We start from the raw sequence: 15799 nt of genomic DNA, 5'->3' as shown, positions 1-15799 counted from the left end.
AATAATTTTATTACCCTTTCTGATCAACTTCTCCATAGATTGTAACTTCAGAGAAGTCAGAACTTCTATGTAATGCTTATCAGAATGCATCTGTCAAGTCTTCTACCAAGCCTACTGATCTGTGGTTGGGTTAAGATGTCTTTCGGAAGATGCTCCCCTATCTGTCTGAAAATCTTCAAGAGATGAAGCAGCCATTATAACCCTTTGGTGAGTAGTCTCAGTTTTATTAAAAATGTGTGTCTCTGGGTTTTGGTATGTTGTCTGACTTCAGCTTTCAGCTACCACACTTTGTTGGCTTTAGCTTCTCATGCAGGCTGAGAGCACACCATAATTCTGGTACTAAAGAATGTGTCTTTTCTGATGTTTTTCCCCCATTATTTTTACCCCCCTTTTTGAAATATACCAAGTATAAACAGTATTTAATAACTTTTTCATGAATGACAGACAAGTAAGTAATGCACCCTTCTGTGTTCCCAGGTGAATGTTAGCCTGTCTGTGTTCAGCTGGTCACTGACCATTGACTAGGCCCTGTAAGTTATTTTTAGGATGTTTTCCCCTACAGAGCTGTATAGGTGATTTGCAAATGCTGTATTAGTGGTAATTTTCTATTTTATTGTCAATTATTTTCTCACAAATATGTAACTGGCCATTTAGAATCCCGGTAGAAGTCCATTTATAACAATTTTCCATTAACAAGGACTCTTGGAAGTTACAGTTTCGCAGTACAAGTCAGTGATGCAGTATGTTGGCTTTTGGTGGCTCTCTAAACCAAGTACCTTTACATGGTAAGACAGGCATTGTACACACAAGCTACGTCAGGCCAGCAGTTCCCATTGCAGCCTCTTCAAAAAGCTAGATCAAATCTGACAAGATACTAAAAACCATGTTGGTTAGCTTCAATTAAATGATTATCCTGTAGTTCTAAACTGACTGAATTTAATACTAGCTTTTCTATTATTTTGCTCAAAAATTGTGTCAAGGTTACCAGAAGTATAATTATTCTTACTGCTCTTCCCTTACATTACCTCCCAATTTCCCCCTTGAGTATTCCTGCCATTTTTATGGGGAATTTTTTCCCAGTATTCAGTTTTTTAAACAAAAGCAAGCACCTGCAAGTACCTGCACAAACTTGTATCCTCTTCCATATCCTCGTTTGCACCTGTTTCTTTATTTTTCTCTGGGTCCCTCATTTTACATGTTCTCTAAGTCACAATTTCTTCCATAGCATTTTATTCCCCTTCTTTTACTTCAAGTCAGTTTTCTGGTTTGTATTTCTTTGCCTTCAAGAATGCTTTTTCATCCTTGTCTTTGAAAACCCCACCTTGAACTGGCTTCCTCAGTATCTTACAATTTTTATTGTCTTCCAGGGCTCACCCCACCTCTTGTTTAATTGTTACATATTTCCTCCTGGAAGTCCCACCTCCCATTTAACACCTTCAAAATTAAGCTTTTAAATTACTTTCGCCTTCCGCTGGCCTCGCTGTGCATAGTGCCCAACAGCCAGCCTCCGCCTCCTGGACCCAAACTGTTAAGACCCTCCTCTGTATTGGTTTTTGGCTATAGTCTCACAAATCTTGTCTTTCACATTTAATTATTTTCCCTTTTGGCTTTCTCGGAGATCAGGATGTTGTCTGGAATCTTACCACGCTACAAAAGTGCTACATCACAAGCAAAACTGTCTTTTCCCATTTCTGCTTTGTTGCTTCTTTCATATGGCTCACTCTCTGGAATGTCTTCTGTGCTCATCAGTCTCCTTAAAACATGTGAATGCCAGTAAGTTTGAGCATATTTCCCACACCATCTCTACATCTGTCTCCACTCCTGCTGTTTACTCTTTTGGGAAAAATCTTAGGATAGGGAACTCTTCACAGGGACTTAATTAGAAAACAAACTATATTTACGATACTATAATTTCATTAGGTATGATACGAACGTATCATTATCATCATACTGTTATTAAATGATATGTAATTACTAACTCTGCTCCATCCAGCTGAAGGGCTGAGGATAACAAGTAGTTATAACATTCTTTGGTTTTATTAAACTCTTGGGAGAGTCTATGAGAAATTTTAGTATTCAAGGATAAAGTGTTTTGCCTCTCCAAGAGGATGATTGCCGCCTTCATGCTATGGCTGGCTGACAGTGCAAGTAAAATGAAATTCCTCTTTGAATTTTCCCAATTTCAAAATAACTGTGTGCAGAAATTGAACTTTCAGGTCAGCAATACAATACTTATGTCAGCTAAGTGCCAGCCTGTACAGTGAAGATGGGAAGAGTGCAGGAATGCTGGTGAAGCAAGAAGAAATGTGCTGGTTTTGACTGTAAGGACAGTCAGTCAGGGGCTGTTTGTGGGTGTGAAAGCTGTCTGTCTGTTTCTTATGCTAGGCTGGCCTACAAGCAGGATGAAAAGGTAGGTACTTCACATCTTTAACTTAACATGCACAAGCTTTCTTATCAGACTTACAGCTGTGCAGGCACAAGGGAACAAGAAGAACACTAAAGAAGACAAGGCATCTTCAGTTCGCTACCCTTTTCTTAAAGAGGAAACAGGGAGGGGCTGGGGCTGTTCCTCCTTACACAGTCTTGGACCTCCCAGGAGCAGCTGCAGAGTTTTCTGGAGGTTTGGGCAGTCCCACAGCTGGAAGTCAGTGCTGCAACACTGGAAAAGCAAGTAAGTCATTTTTTTTTTTTAACACTGATGATTGGCAGCGTGTCCAGTTGAATTGAATACTCCTGCTAGTGGAGGGAGACAAGAGAATTCAGACTAGCAAAACCTAATAGTAGTGGGCACTTGCGACGCTCAGATGGAAGGGGTTTTTCAGTTGGGAGGCAAAACTGGCGAGGCATGCTTCCCAGAGAAGTACTAGGGCTGTAGGATACACTGTTTGAAGAAACTTGTAATTAGATGTAACGGCCTACTCTCAGATACTAAATTGTCACAAAATCTCCTAGATCATCTACCCACAAAACTGCTTAGCCTGATCTCTGTCTTAAACCTAGATTTCCTATTTTTATTTAAAGGTTGCCCCTTCAACAACCAATACTCTAAATCATTTTTGTATTCAAAATGTTAGGCTCTTTGTCCTTGAATATTTATCAAAGAAGGTAACTAGATTTTGAGCACTCAGAAAATCATGACACTTCTCAAGGGGCTGCTCTCCACCCTTATCTGGACACCTAAAAGGCAGACAATGCAGCACTTGATAACCAGTCTGCATGCCTGTCCTGTCACTGAGGTGTTTGTTTTTGTTACTACAACAAGTCTCACCGAAGTTCAAAGGGGATAACTGACTGCAAACCTCCCAGGGAAAACCTTGCCTGTAGAAAAGAGCAGCACAGCCTTATCTTCTGCCTGATGCAAGTTGTGTGTGGTAAGGTTGCCATATGTTGGTATCCTGTAAAAATAAAATAATAGGACTTAACTTCTGTACAGACTCATTTAGTTTAGCAGTACTGGTTAATGGAGAAAATAAACTGCATGTAAAATCATGTATTTTATTGAGCCAACTATGTTTTCCAAAGGCAGCTTGCCTTTTTTTGGTCGGTTTGTTTCTAATTGCATACTTAATTCATACACTTTTTATAAAGCATTTGCGAATTAAGTTATCCCTGCTAACCTCAATGTGGTTTAATTAAGAGTAACAATTCTTTACTTTCAGTATCCCAACTATGCTCCTGTCAAATTTCTCTAACAACCAGTTGCTCGCTGTAGTTTGAGTTACGGAATTGCAGAGGGCCATAAATCATTTAAGTGGAAGGTTTACACAGTTGCAGAAGGAAAGCATTATTACTGTTTGTTTCTTCCAAAATAAGTTTCACACTGAGGTCAAGTAAGGGAGTACAGTGCATGCAGACTTAACAGTGCATACCAACCAGAATTACATGACATTGTTAATTATCTTTCCCTAAAACTGTTGACAGAAACAAATTCAGTCTGCAGTTAAAGCACTCTTATGAAGGATTTGAAGAGGCTGTGAACTATACCCCCCACATTTCTTGAAAGATCTGATGCATCAGCAGCTTTGTAATCCCTGTCAGTTCACCTCTGATGGGAAGCCCACCTCCTAGAGGGAGTTCATTTTGCCACTCAATACACTGAATATTAAAGAACTGCACATGCTTCCTATTGATTCATGTAGCTTACCTACCTACGATGGTAGTACTTGACTGCAGCTGAAACATTATTATGCTCTGAAGTTGCAGGCAAGCAGAACAGAGATCAGTTTCCCCAAGTAAAGCTGTTTATATACATAGTCTGACTTATTCACCACCTCATTCACTAGAATTCCATAAATAATGCTTAAATTATATACAGTATCATAGAAGTGGGTCTTTATTCTTCCCCCAAATAAATTACTTTTTTTAAAAAACCAAATGTTAACAATGTATAAAAAGTAATGCCCTAACAAAAATACAGTGCTGTTATCATTCCATGGTGTCTTTGGATTGCTGCAGTAAAATACGTATTTCTTCAAAATACTGCTTCTTCCAAAATTGTCTTGTACTATCTTCATTAGAGACAGGAACTCCTTTGCACTCTAACTGCAGTTCCGTTTGAGCAGCCATATCCTTGAAATTCAAGGCAACCGTTGCATAATGTTCTGAAGGAAGAAAATACAACATTTCAGCAAAGTGTTTTTTAAAGGATTGCAGTTGTTGTTGCTAATTTCGTATCTGCTTTTGCTTGTGTCTAAATGAAGCCTCTTTTCACAGATGACAACTGCTACAGCCATCAGGCTGTTCTCCAAAGAACACAAGACTAAGCAAGCCTCCAGTTAGCAAGGCTGTCAGCTGTCATGTTTGTTCCTTCTCCCTGCAAAGTGTAGCCTCTATTAGAGTTCCTCAAAATGACTCACCATCAGGCCAGCTTTGACACCTCCACTTCAGGACAATTCTTTGGCTTGGGACCTGTAAGAAGATAAGAAGGTTCTCCCCATTAGTATTTGAGATAATTCACATTACAACTACTCAGTGCTAATTCTCCCCTGAAAAATAAGGAAGGGAGCATTATCTTTTGCAATAGTAGACACATGCATGTAAACAATATGGAGATTTGGGGTTGGGTTTTCTTAAATAAACTGTTTTCATCAAAAGCTCAGCTTGCTACTTTGTTTTCTCTATGGGAAAAGGTCAGGCTGATCAGTTACTAAACATAAAACACTGGTTTGCTTGCAGACCTTGAAATGGGCACCAGTAAGTCATGTTTTCATTTCTGAAATCTGTAAGCATGGCAGAGTATACCCATGGTTTTCTGTTAATCAATCCAGCCTGCTTCAATGTACAAGTTTATGCAGGACTGCATAAAAATGATTTACAGCCTGCCCCCAGCTCACACAAGAAGGGGAGCTACTGCATAAACATTAGGTCAGCTGAAGTTTGGTCTAAATCAGGCTCATTGTTTTCACTAAGCCGTTATGTTTATATTTTGACTGTTTCATCTAAATTGTTCCTTACCTAATTGCAAAGGTTGATTAATATAACTGGCTTCCACTGAAGCCAATCTCAGGTATAACAGTTCTGCAGCAAGTATATTTCCAGACTGAGCCCTTTCTGGAGTCAACAACAAATTTCATTAGGTTGAACTGAGAATCCAATTTTCCAAGACTTTTTGCTTTTTTAAAAATTGTCCAATTGTCAGTGATACTTACTGCCTGTCATCTGGATGGAGGTCAGATACCAAGTCTAAGCTCAGCAACTGTGAAAATGGTTTTTCAGAGGTTTCAAAAACAGAGCTGAGCTTCAATTATCAGTTTTTCCCTTCTATTTGCAAAAGCATTCAGTGCAGGAAAGCATAATATTTGCCCTGAATAGAACAGAGATCATTTATCCAGTGACAAAAGAAGAATCAGTATGGATTTGGGAGATAAGCCTTAAACCTGCTTTCCCACTCCTTCCTCCTAGTAAAAAAGGATGGTGCTGAGAGTTTTCTCCCCCAGTGCAGGTCATTAGATGTAGTTAGTGCCTGCTCCTTTGATGGGGAAATATACATAATAGCAGGTTTGGGGCTTCAAAATTATAGAGGAACTGAGTATGCATTAGAGAAGCTGAAATGTCAGAAACTTACACTACTTTTTAGCTCAGAGAAGCAGCCAATGCCCCACCCCCTCCATTTTTAAAGTGCAAAGTAGGAGCTTTTTACCAATTCTGCGTATTCACCGCTGACACAGCCATCGAACATCTGAAGTTTGCCTCCTTTCTCGGCTTCAATCACAGCAGAACATTTAGAAAACTTCTGTACCAACTAGCAAAAGAAGAATACAGCAGAAGTCAGTTAACTACAAATCTATACTGATACATAATGCACCATATTATGACACAAGTGAGGTTTGCTGAAGAAACTAACTAATTCAACTGTAATACACATAAGAGGCTGTAAGCACTACTCAGGTTTGTCATTTTATACAGCAGCATGTCACTGAGATCTGTGGTAGTAGCAGGGGCCAGCGAGGTGACAGAATGAGACTGTAAATGCTGAGAAAGCTGGAGTGGTAAAGACCAGAAAAGACCCACCTGCAAGGGGCATGGACAAATCACATACATACATATACATAGACGCAACTGGCTGTTGCTGGGAATGAGGGAGACAGAACAGCAGCTCTAGGAAGGTGCAGAAGAGCTTCTGAGAGCCATTATTGTTTCTCAGGGGTAGTGTTGGGATTGTAATTTAAAGTTCTCTGCTATCAGCCCAGGCTCTTTTGAAGGAAACAAACCCCAAGTTAGTGGTTTTATATGCCATACCCTCTAAGCAACAGTATCATTGCATCCAATAGTTAATCTAATTAAGCTGTGGACAACAACAGTGCCATTACTAAGCACTTCAGGCTCCTGAATGACAAGTACCTACATAAAAAGTCCAAGCTTTTTCTAACTAGCAAAGGAGAGTGCAGGAGGAACTGTCAACTCCTTTTGCATTTTCACCACAGAAATTCCTCAGTGGCTTAAAAGGTGAAGCCATTCAGCAAAACTTGGAAGAGCAAATGATGACAATCAGAATTACAAATACTTAGTGAAGTTACAAGAAAAGGATCACTCACAAAGCCTTCAGTTTCTGGACGATCACATCTCTCCATTTATATGTACTTGAGGAGTTATTATCTGTACTTAACACTATGAGACATGTTTATTACCTATTTGCACAACTATTCAGCTACAGCAGCATCCCCATTAAGTTATATTGCCTACTGAAAGTATCACTTACTTCCTTAGTTGTGAAGATGCTGTAAAGTTCATCTGCTGGAGAGTTGAAGATTTCTCTCATCAGTATCTTCACTGTTGGAATTTTTACACCAACTATATCCAAAGACTGTGGTGAAACAGAATCCTGCAAAATAAAAAATACTCAGGTGAATGAGTGCAAGATCAAACACTTAAAAGTTCTGGAATGGCAGGATTGTTGTTACCTGTGCATGCTTAAACATACTGTGTTGTGAATATATGTCATATAAATATGGAAGTAAGTTGTATCGTTAACAGTATTATTAATCAGGATTCACTAAAACAAGTGGAAAAACCGTGAGTGTGTGATTCGCCCCAAAGATACCTGAGGCTAACTTTAGACTGGGGGAAATGATGCATGCAGGTGAATTCCAGCTTCACCTTGCTGAAGTTACAGAACAAAGCATTAAGGGGTACATAAATGCTGCTGTCCTCCTTCCACGCCCAGCAGCCCCGTGCCCAGGATCTGCAATGGGTCATTTCTGTATTACAGGCCCTGATCACAGCAGTGAGGAGGCAGTTCCACCCCAGAGGCAGGTAATTACTTTTGCAGGTAACCAGAGGAATATGCAATTGTTAGCATAGCAAAATCTGTAGGGGCTACAGTTATGGTAAAATTAAACTCGTACAACACTTAAAGCCAACATACTTGCATGGTGTTCCCACTTAGTTTTCGTTCAGTGGCCAGCTCCTGACCAACAGTTGCTTTTGTTGGCAGAATCATTCCCAAGGTAAACTCTGTAATAAAGGAAAGCACTCTTCAGTTATGAAATTGAGCTGTACAACCACTCTGACGTTGAGATATGTAATCAAGATTGCTGGCCAAAACCATGGAGAATGGGAGCACAGAATGGGGCGTACAACTCCAATCCAGTTTCCCCACCTTACCCAAATGTTTGTATTGGCAACAGAGCCTAACGGCAATTTCCCTTAAAAACACAGGATTTTCAAAGCTACCTGACCCAAAATTACTAATATCTGCCCATGAAGGAATGCACCATCTCCACGAACTTCTGAAGTGTACAGCAGAGAAGCCTGCAGGTCTCACAGCGATCTCTGCAGTCAGTATGTGTAACACAATACAGCCTAGGTCGCTACAGAAACTTCTGGACAGTGCCATGTTTGATAGCAATAAAGATTTTTGACTGATAGGACTAACTTCATCTCAGCTGGTGACAGTTAAAAATAAAAACAATACAAACCCAAGGACTTGTCAATATATTACCAATCTATTCAAGAAAGAAGACTGCATAAAAACATACCCAACACGCTAGTTTCATTTACCTGTTTTAAGTGCTTTCAAATAATCTCTCAGGGCCTCTCTGACTTTTGTTGTTCCTTCAGTTCTCATAAGGTCCTTCAGAACATCACTTTCCCCTTTCTTTTTGCTAACATTGATCTAGAAACAGAAAAATTAGAAGATCTTAGAGGCATCTAAACATGAGCTTTTTGGATTCTGGCAACAAAGGAAAGTATTCTGGCTTTGTTTACTACCTTCAGAGGACTGCTGCAATTTCAAGTTCATTATCTTCTCAGTTTATCCTACCTTTGCTAAAAATAAGTCCTCTTGGGTTTTGACTTAAATAAATGTAGTATCTCATCTCCAGAGTAGCACAGTCAAGTTCATCAAGTATAAACAGAGTTGCCTACTACGCAGCAGAGGCTGAGGAATCTGTGGAAGCCACAGCATCAAATGCTATACAACCAACAAGAAGATTCCTTAAGTTCTTAGGTCAGGGCGGGGGGGGTGTGTTAGTTGTTTTTGTTTGGGGGGGGGGGGGTTTAAGACTACAGTCAGCAGAGTTCTCAATTTTGTAGTTAATGTATCATCACAAACAATAATTAACAAAGAAAGAAAACTGCACATTCCTAGTAGGTAAATTTGAGAACAAAGATAAGTCATTATTCCAAGTATAAAAAAACAAAAACATGAAATAAACTATCCAAGTGTAATTATCCCACAATCACAGGATAAATCAAAACATGATGCCTATATGTTGATTAATGCTTTATTTAAGAATTCTGAACCTATATAGCCATATCAGTATTTCACACCTACCTCTGTATCATCTACCTCATTTTCTTCTGACAGGTTAGGAATTTCAACAGATCCCTTATGTTTCTCACCAGACTCTTTCACTGTACCTGTATTAACATAACGAATTCTTAAATGCATTATTAAAAACTATTTCCCCCATAGCAAGAGTTTTATGCTTGGAAATTAGTTGTACAAAAGTGTTACTTGAAGCAAGTTGCCTAGAATCTAATTTAAAGGAACTAAATAGCAACCAAAAGTCTCACATGTGTCACAGTACTTTCATAGTAAACTGTTCTCAGAACTGTGTTTTCCTGTACAGATGCATTAAGATATGTACACACACACAGGTACATATTCTCACTCAGCACATCATTGCGCGCTACTGTTCTGCCACTGCTCTCGCCTTCAATTCTCAGCTGTTCTAATACTCACTACTTAAAACAGCTTGCGTCTGCCAATACAGAATATGAATCAAAAGGGGGTAGGGGGAAAACAACCTCTTCCCCTAAACTTGTCAGCCTGTTATTTAGAAGCTCCCTAGAATGCTAACTGTTCTGTCTTGAATATCTGAAAAGCTCCCAATATACAGGCATGTTACTGTAAAACATATGCATGTATAATGGACAGGTATACAACTGAAATTTTTTATAAACAGGAAACTTCACATGCTGATTTTTTAGAACACTCGTTCTTAACAGCTTTACTGCGAACTGCCAGTAATCACTGTACACATCAGAAAGCCTTTGCAAGAACAGAAATTGCTCTGCTTCTGCATCCTTCTGGGCAAAGGCCCACCATCACTTACCTACACAGCTCTATAAACATATTCTGGGATATGAACCCTGTACTGTAATTCTTTGCCTCAGACCTTACAGTGAAAAGATTGAATTTAAGGTCTGATCCTTTTTTTTAGCCATTACACTGAAGACTCTTCCCCCGGCCTTGCAAAAACATTTAGTTATTTAAATTAATTCACTACTTAGATCATGTTAAGATCTTTTTAGAAAGCAATAGCAGAAACATGCCATTCTACCCCAAATCCAGTTATCCTCATACTGTTTTATCGGCTTACTTGTCAAAACATACAAAACACAACAACAAGCTTTATCAGTCTATCACAGCAAAACTCTAAAATACAAACAACCCAGAGTTAAGCATGACTGCAAAAGGGGAATTTTCATGAAGGTAGATGAAATATATTTGGATTCTCTCACCTTCAAAGGAGCTAGCTAGAACCAGCCACTACTTAACACCACTCTCCTTTCATTATTTTTAATTACTACCCTGAAACAACCACCATGCTATAGCAGGGCATTATGCACAGATATAACCTAACGTGCTACCCGTCAAGATCACAGTAAAGTAAACAAATGCTCAGGCGTTTCTTAGCAAGAAGAGTGAATGACGGTTAGTAACACAAAGGGGAGTACGGTGCAAAGATCCCTTCCTAGTCAGCACCTGAGTCAAGCGCAGCACAATACACAAAGACTGTTAATCCAGAAGTAGACAACTGCATCCGTGCAGGGAAAGGCTAAACTAGAAGACCTCTCTTGGGCTTCTCAAAGTCTCCCAGGAGAACCTGTTAGCTCAAGTATGAAGCCATGTGAACTAGTTAATTATAACATTAAAACACTTCTGGGCCCAACACAAATCACAAGCAGCCACGTCAATTTGCTCTCTACTGCTTTCTTCTAGCTCCAGGATTAGTACAGGCAAAACCACACAACATTGTCTTTGGAGATAGTAAAGCAAATCTTATTTTCAGGTACTCTCCCCAAAAAGGAAGTGCTAGCATGCAGGCAGACATTTTTAGGAGCAGAACACAAGCCTGACTTATATCCATTCAGCTAATTTTATTACCAATTTTCACAACTCTTAAAATAAAGATTCTCAAATAAACAGGCCAGACAACAAATTTAAATTCATACAAAGAAAAAAATGGCTTGTCCAAGGGATTAATGCAGATGCAATCTGTGCTGGACAGCACAGTCTCATCAGTTAACAAACAGAGCTGAGTGTTCAACACTACACAGGCAAAACATTGGTACAGCTTTGCATTTTTACTATTGCTGTAATGTAAGCAAAGCTGTTACCTTTTTATCAGACAAACAATCAAATTATTTGTTTGAATCCAATGGTACTCCAATAACAGACCTAAGAATAAGCTATTTTTTTGTTTCCTACCAATCCAATATTTTAGAACGTTAATAGTGAAAGCTCATGTCTCAGAAAGACCTACCTGTAAACCCACTGTTGAAATACCTAAGTTTTAAAAGGACATACACATTTTCAGAAAGCTTCCATCACAATGTAGAATAATCCATTACAATCCCCATTACATCTTCAAACAAATGATAGAACAGCCATTTTGCTCAATTTTAGTGGCATTAAGTACCCTTAGTTCCTCACTTCCTTGTTGCTCTGTAATCTAAATTGCTAAGGGCAAGGTTTTTCCAACATTGGAGTTTCCAAACCACCTGCAGATTTCAGGATTTATATCATCTTGTCCTTATATATCCACATTTTAATCATAGCTTGAACTCCTAGTTTTTTCTAGATGACTTGTAGAAGGAACTAATTACAGCAATTAGTGTTTTTAGCAGTTAAGTTTGAAGTCTCATTTCTAATTCAGAGCTCTCAGAAAACACACAACACAATGGCTATCAAATCATGAAAAAAAATAATCAGCCCCAGGTCTTTTAGAATTTCACTGTGTAGTAGCAAACTCCTTTAAAACTAAGCTCTGAAAGACATTATCCACTCAGTGCAACACTGAACTGAGCAACTTACCTAATGCAACATTAGAGTTGTCTATAAACACTAAAGAGCATAAAGACCTAGCAGAGGAAACAAAATTTAGAAAGGATTCATATAGAAAATACAAACAAAATATTGCATCTGCCTACTTCTAAGTTTTACACGCTGAAATAAAAAAAAAAAAAAAAACAAAACAGTGTTTAAAAAGCTTAGATTATTTTAGCTTATCTTAAATAAAAACGACCCAAAACATCAAAAAGCTGATTAGAATTATTTAAACTGCACTGATATAAACTGTGTCACAGAGCATGTTTGCCTTCCTCTCTGTTAACATTTAGATCACAACTGTAAGTATGTATGTTCTTAGTTTATAACACACTTGTAACATTTGAAACATATTTATCAATGCAAACAAAAATAAATAAGAAACAGTCTTTCTTTAAGTCCCCTATTACTGTAGGAGCAGACATCAATTCCAGATCTGTTCCAAGAGAAGCACTGGTCTCAGCATCGAAATAAAGTTCCAGTCAGCCAAACCAGGAAAACCACAGTTGCAAGAACTGTTTTGGAAAGGGCACCATGAAAAGAAGTGCAAAATGCAGACAGCCTGCTGGAGCAGCCAACAGCGTTACCTGAAACACTGATCCAGAGACTACAGTCCTGTTTGGAGCACAGGAATTAAGAGGGGAAAATTAAGTATGGCCTTTGGTATTCCCACCTCCTACAGTAACAACTGAGACCTGAGAAGTACACTATTTTGGGGAGGAAAAGCCTGTAATTTGGCATTACAATATCCAGGTAAAATTTCCCGTGCAGGTGCTTTTTTCTCTTCCTGATTCTTACTCTAATGCAAGGGATGGTCCACAATTTTCCATAAAGTTGTAAGCATCTAATAAATGGAAAGAATTCCTTGATATTACCAAAAGATACGTTATTGGGTCAGTCTGCAAATAAAGAGCTTGCCATGGGACAAGCACAGCGGAGGCTGAACCTCCAAAAGTTGGGGCTGCAAGCAGATGCAGCACAACAAAAATCAAGAATTATTTCTAGTCTCCTTATTCCCACTACACAGTTTCTTCCTCATGTAATTCATTATCCCCAATGTAAACTATGCTAAATTTTTGGAAACATCTGCCCTTTTACACTTTTTAGGTTCTCCTGTTTCCTGCTATCAACGTGCGTTAAGGACACAGCTGTAATTTGCGGCACACCAGAAAACTAAAACAATTCAAGCACACTGCTGTAAGCAATACCTACCCCACCACACGAGACGTAGTTACTTTTTGCAAAGCAAGATGAGTAACACTGTGCTGATATGTTGTTAAAACAACGCTAAGAAAAGTGTATTGCAGAAAAAAAAGAAATGGGTGTGAAGGGGGGCAAAAAGACCAGCCAGGGTTTCAAGATTATTTAAAGATAAGCATTTATTTAAGTTCAGGCCCAAGTGTCTCCTGCAATCTCCCTACGATTTTGATTCACTGCAGTTCACTAAAATAGTCCTGTTTTTCCAACCCAAAGCAGAGAGTTTACTTTCCAAAGCGATCGCTCCCGATCCCGCAAAGCACATCGTCGGAGCCAGCTTTGCAACGACCGCGATGAACTCGAAGGCAACCCCTATCAATCCACACCTTCCCATGAAAGCTGGGGCCACGGGAGGAAACGTGCTAGGCCCCCAGTCACCGCGCTCCTTTCGCCCGGGAAAGACTCAGCAGGCGGGGGGGGGGGGGGGAATCTCCCCCACCGCGGCTGGGTGGCTCCTCACTGCCAGCGGCGGCCTGAAGCTGAGGAAGCGCCGCTAGCCCCCGACCACCGCCTCCGCGGAGCACGGGCGAGGCACCGCTGGCACCGCCTCACCGACCGCCCCCCGCGGGCCGGCGACCCCGCCGAGCCGGTCCCCCCGGAGCCGCCCCCCTCCCCCCTTCCCTTCCCTTCCCCCCCGTACCTCTCCAGCCGAGGCGCAGGTTCCACTCGTAGAAGAAGATGAGCTTCCCTTTGCGGCTGTTGCAGGACGCTTCGCCTTCCAGGTGCTTCAGGTCGCTGATCTCGCAGCGCCCGGCCTCGCCCTCCACCACCAGCCCCACCAGCACCTCCTTCAGCTTGTTCTTCGACCAGCTGGTCGCGTCCCGCTCCGTCCTAGGGCCGGCAACCGGGGCCGTTAAGCGCCGGCCGTCCCGCCCCGCCCCCTCTCACCCTCAGGCACCCCCTTCTCCTCCTCCTCCCGCCGCCCGCCGCCGCCTCAGGGAGCCCCCGCGCGCGCCGCGCCAACGGCCGCGCCGCCCCTCACCAGTGCCAGTTGTTGACGTTGGTGGCGTCCGCGCGCTCCTCCACGATCCAGCGCGGGTCCCCCTGCCCCCACTTGGCCATGGCGCTGCCCCCGGCCCGGCCCGGCCCGGCCGCTGCCGCCGCCGCCGCTGCCACCCAGGGCCGCCGCAGCGCCCGCCTCCGCCGGCAGCCCAACCGCTTCCGCCCGCCGGCGACCCAGCCAGAAGGTGCCAGAAACTTCCCCTCCCCCGTTCCTCGCTCCCCGCCGGAGGAGGAGGAGGAGGAGGAGGAAGGCGAGGCCGCACCGCCCTTCCTCCCACACCCCCCGCCGGGAAGGAAGGAGGGAGCCGCCGGCTGCACCCCTGGAGGCGGCAGCCCCCCTGCCGGGACCCCTCTCTCACTTGTTGCGGGCCGGTCGCCAGCTCCTCCTCCTCCTCTTCCTCCTCCTTCTCCGGCGGCGGGTCCCTGCTGCGGGCGGGTGGGTGGGTGGCTGCAGCGCCCGGCGGGGGTGCGGGGGGGAGGGGGGGGGGAGGGGGTGGAGCCTCTCGGCGGGGAGGAAAGGCAGCGTGTAAGTAGGAAATAGCTAGTCACTCGTTTTCAAAAAGAGAACCCCGGCGGTGGGTTCTGTGCAAAAGAGGAGAAGGTTGATGTCCGAGAAGTACTTCGTCTAAAATAATGACAAGGCGTCACAGTTGGAATCGGTTTTATTGTCTTGCCCGTGTACGCGTGCCATAGGAAGTTGAACACACCGTAAGATAACGGCACATCTGGGGAAGTAACCTTGCGTTATGACCGTGCTGCTGCCCTTCCAGCCTACTGCTGATTTTCTTCCCTGTCCATCGCTTACAGCACGAACAACAGGAGTAGCAGGAATTAAAATCTGGATAGCATTCCCATATTCTTATTGCTCACTTAATTCTGTAGTGTTCCAGTAAGTGTCATTGTGGTTTTCGTAAAAGTCTTCTTCGTCAAGCATTCTTACTGATGAAAAAATACATAGTTATCATCAGGCTCATCACCTTCACACTCTGCATCCAAAATAATCGCCACTTCTGAAAATGTTACTCCTTTCAGTTCTTTTTCAGGGGTGTGCGTTGTGGGATCAGGTTTTAAGGAAAGAGCCAACTCATGCTTTGTATCTGTCAGAAAGCAATCCTGCAAGAAAACATAACACGGATGAGGAGACAGAAAGCTACAAATGCTGGATTGTGGACAAATTCCAAGCAGCAGAAGTTGTATAACTTTTATAACTTGAAGCTTACAAAGAAAGCGTCACTTTCAAGGCTGCAAGGTTTAGCAGCAACGCATGAGAGAACCCTTTCCTCTACACATTCTGTAAAAGATGGTCACCATTCTTCGCTGGATCACAAAGTTCTTCTTCTAAGCAGGGATAAACACAGCTCCTCCTCAGGGGTTTTCATTACTTCATGTAAGATTTGGGTTTCTTCCTAGTTCCATCACAAGTTTACTTTTTTTGATAATTCTTCCAGTTATTTCATGAATAATGATAAAATATCCTTCACGCCA

At 41.9% G+C, this 15799-nt stretch overlaps 1 protein-coding gene across 1 annotated transcript; it reads right to left on the bottom strand.

Moving 5' to 3' along the window:
* Nucleotides 1-4317: 4317 nt before the first annotated feature.
* Nucleotides 4318-14481, bottom strand: LOC142034348 (activator of 90 kDa heat shock protein ATPase homolog 2-like). The gene is made up of 9 exons (XM_075035435.1): nt 14295-14481; nt 13953-14143; nt 9275-9360; nt 8500-8614; nt 7865-7953; nt 7199-7321; nt 6140-6241; nt 4857-4908; nt 4318-4601 (listed from the first exon to the last, which is right to left on the bottom strand). Exons 1-9 carry the CDS (start codon nt 14372-14374, stop codon nt 4426-4428), a joined length of 1014 nt encoding a protein of 337 aa, XP_074891536.1. The 5' UTR covers nt 14375-14481; the 3' UTR covers nt 4318-4425.
* Between the last annotated feature and the right edge of the window lie 1318 nt (nt 14482-15799).

The sequence above is a fragment of the Buteo buteo genome, chromosome 9 (assembly GCF_964188355.1).
Source record: "Buteo buteo chromosome 9, bButBut1.hap1.1, whole genome shotgun sequence".
Taxonomy (NCBI): domain Eukaryota; kingdom Metazoa; phylum Chordata; class Aves; order Accipitriformes; family Accipitridae; genus Buteo; species Buteo buteo.
The sequence above is the reverse complement of the archived record's forward strand: the minus strand, read 5'-3'. Positions and strand labels throughout refer to the sequence as shown.

Coding starts and splice junctions, on each gene's coding strand:
- LOC142034348 (XM_075035435.1), bottom strand. CDS start 14,374: ATGGCCAAGTGGGGGCAGGGGGACCCGCGCTGGATCGTGGAGGAGCGC. Junction 8,615..9,274: donor ATGAGGTAGATGATACAGAG/GTAGGTGTGAAA, acceptor TTCTGTTTCTAG/ATCAATGTTAGCAAAAAGAA. Junction 7,322..7,864: donor TAAGTGGGAACACCATGCAA/GTATGTTGGCTT, acceptor TTTATTTTGCAG/GATTCTGTTTCACCACAGTC.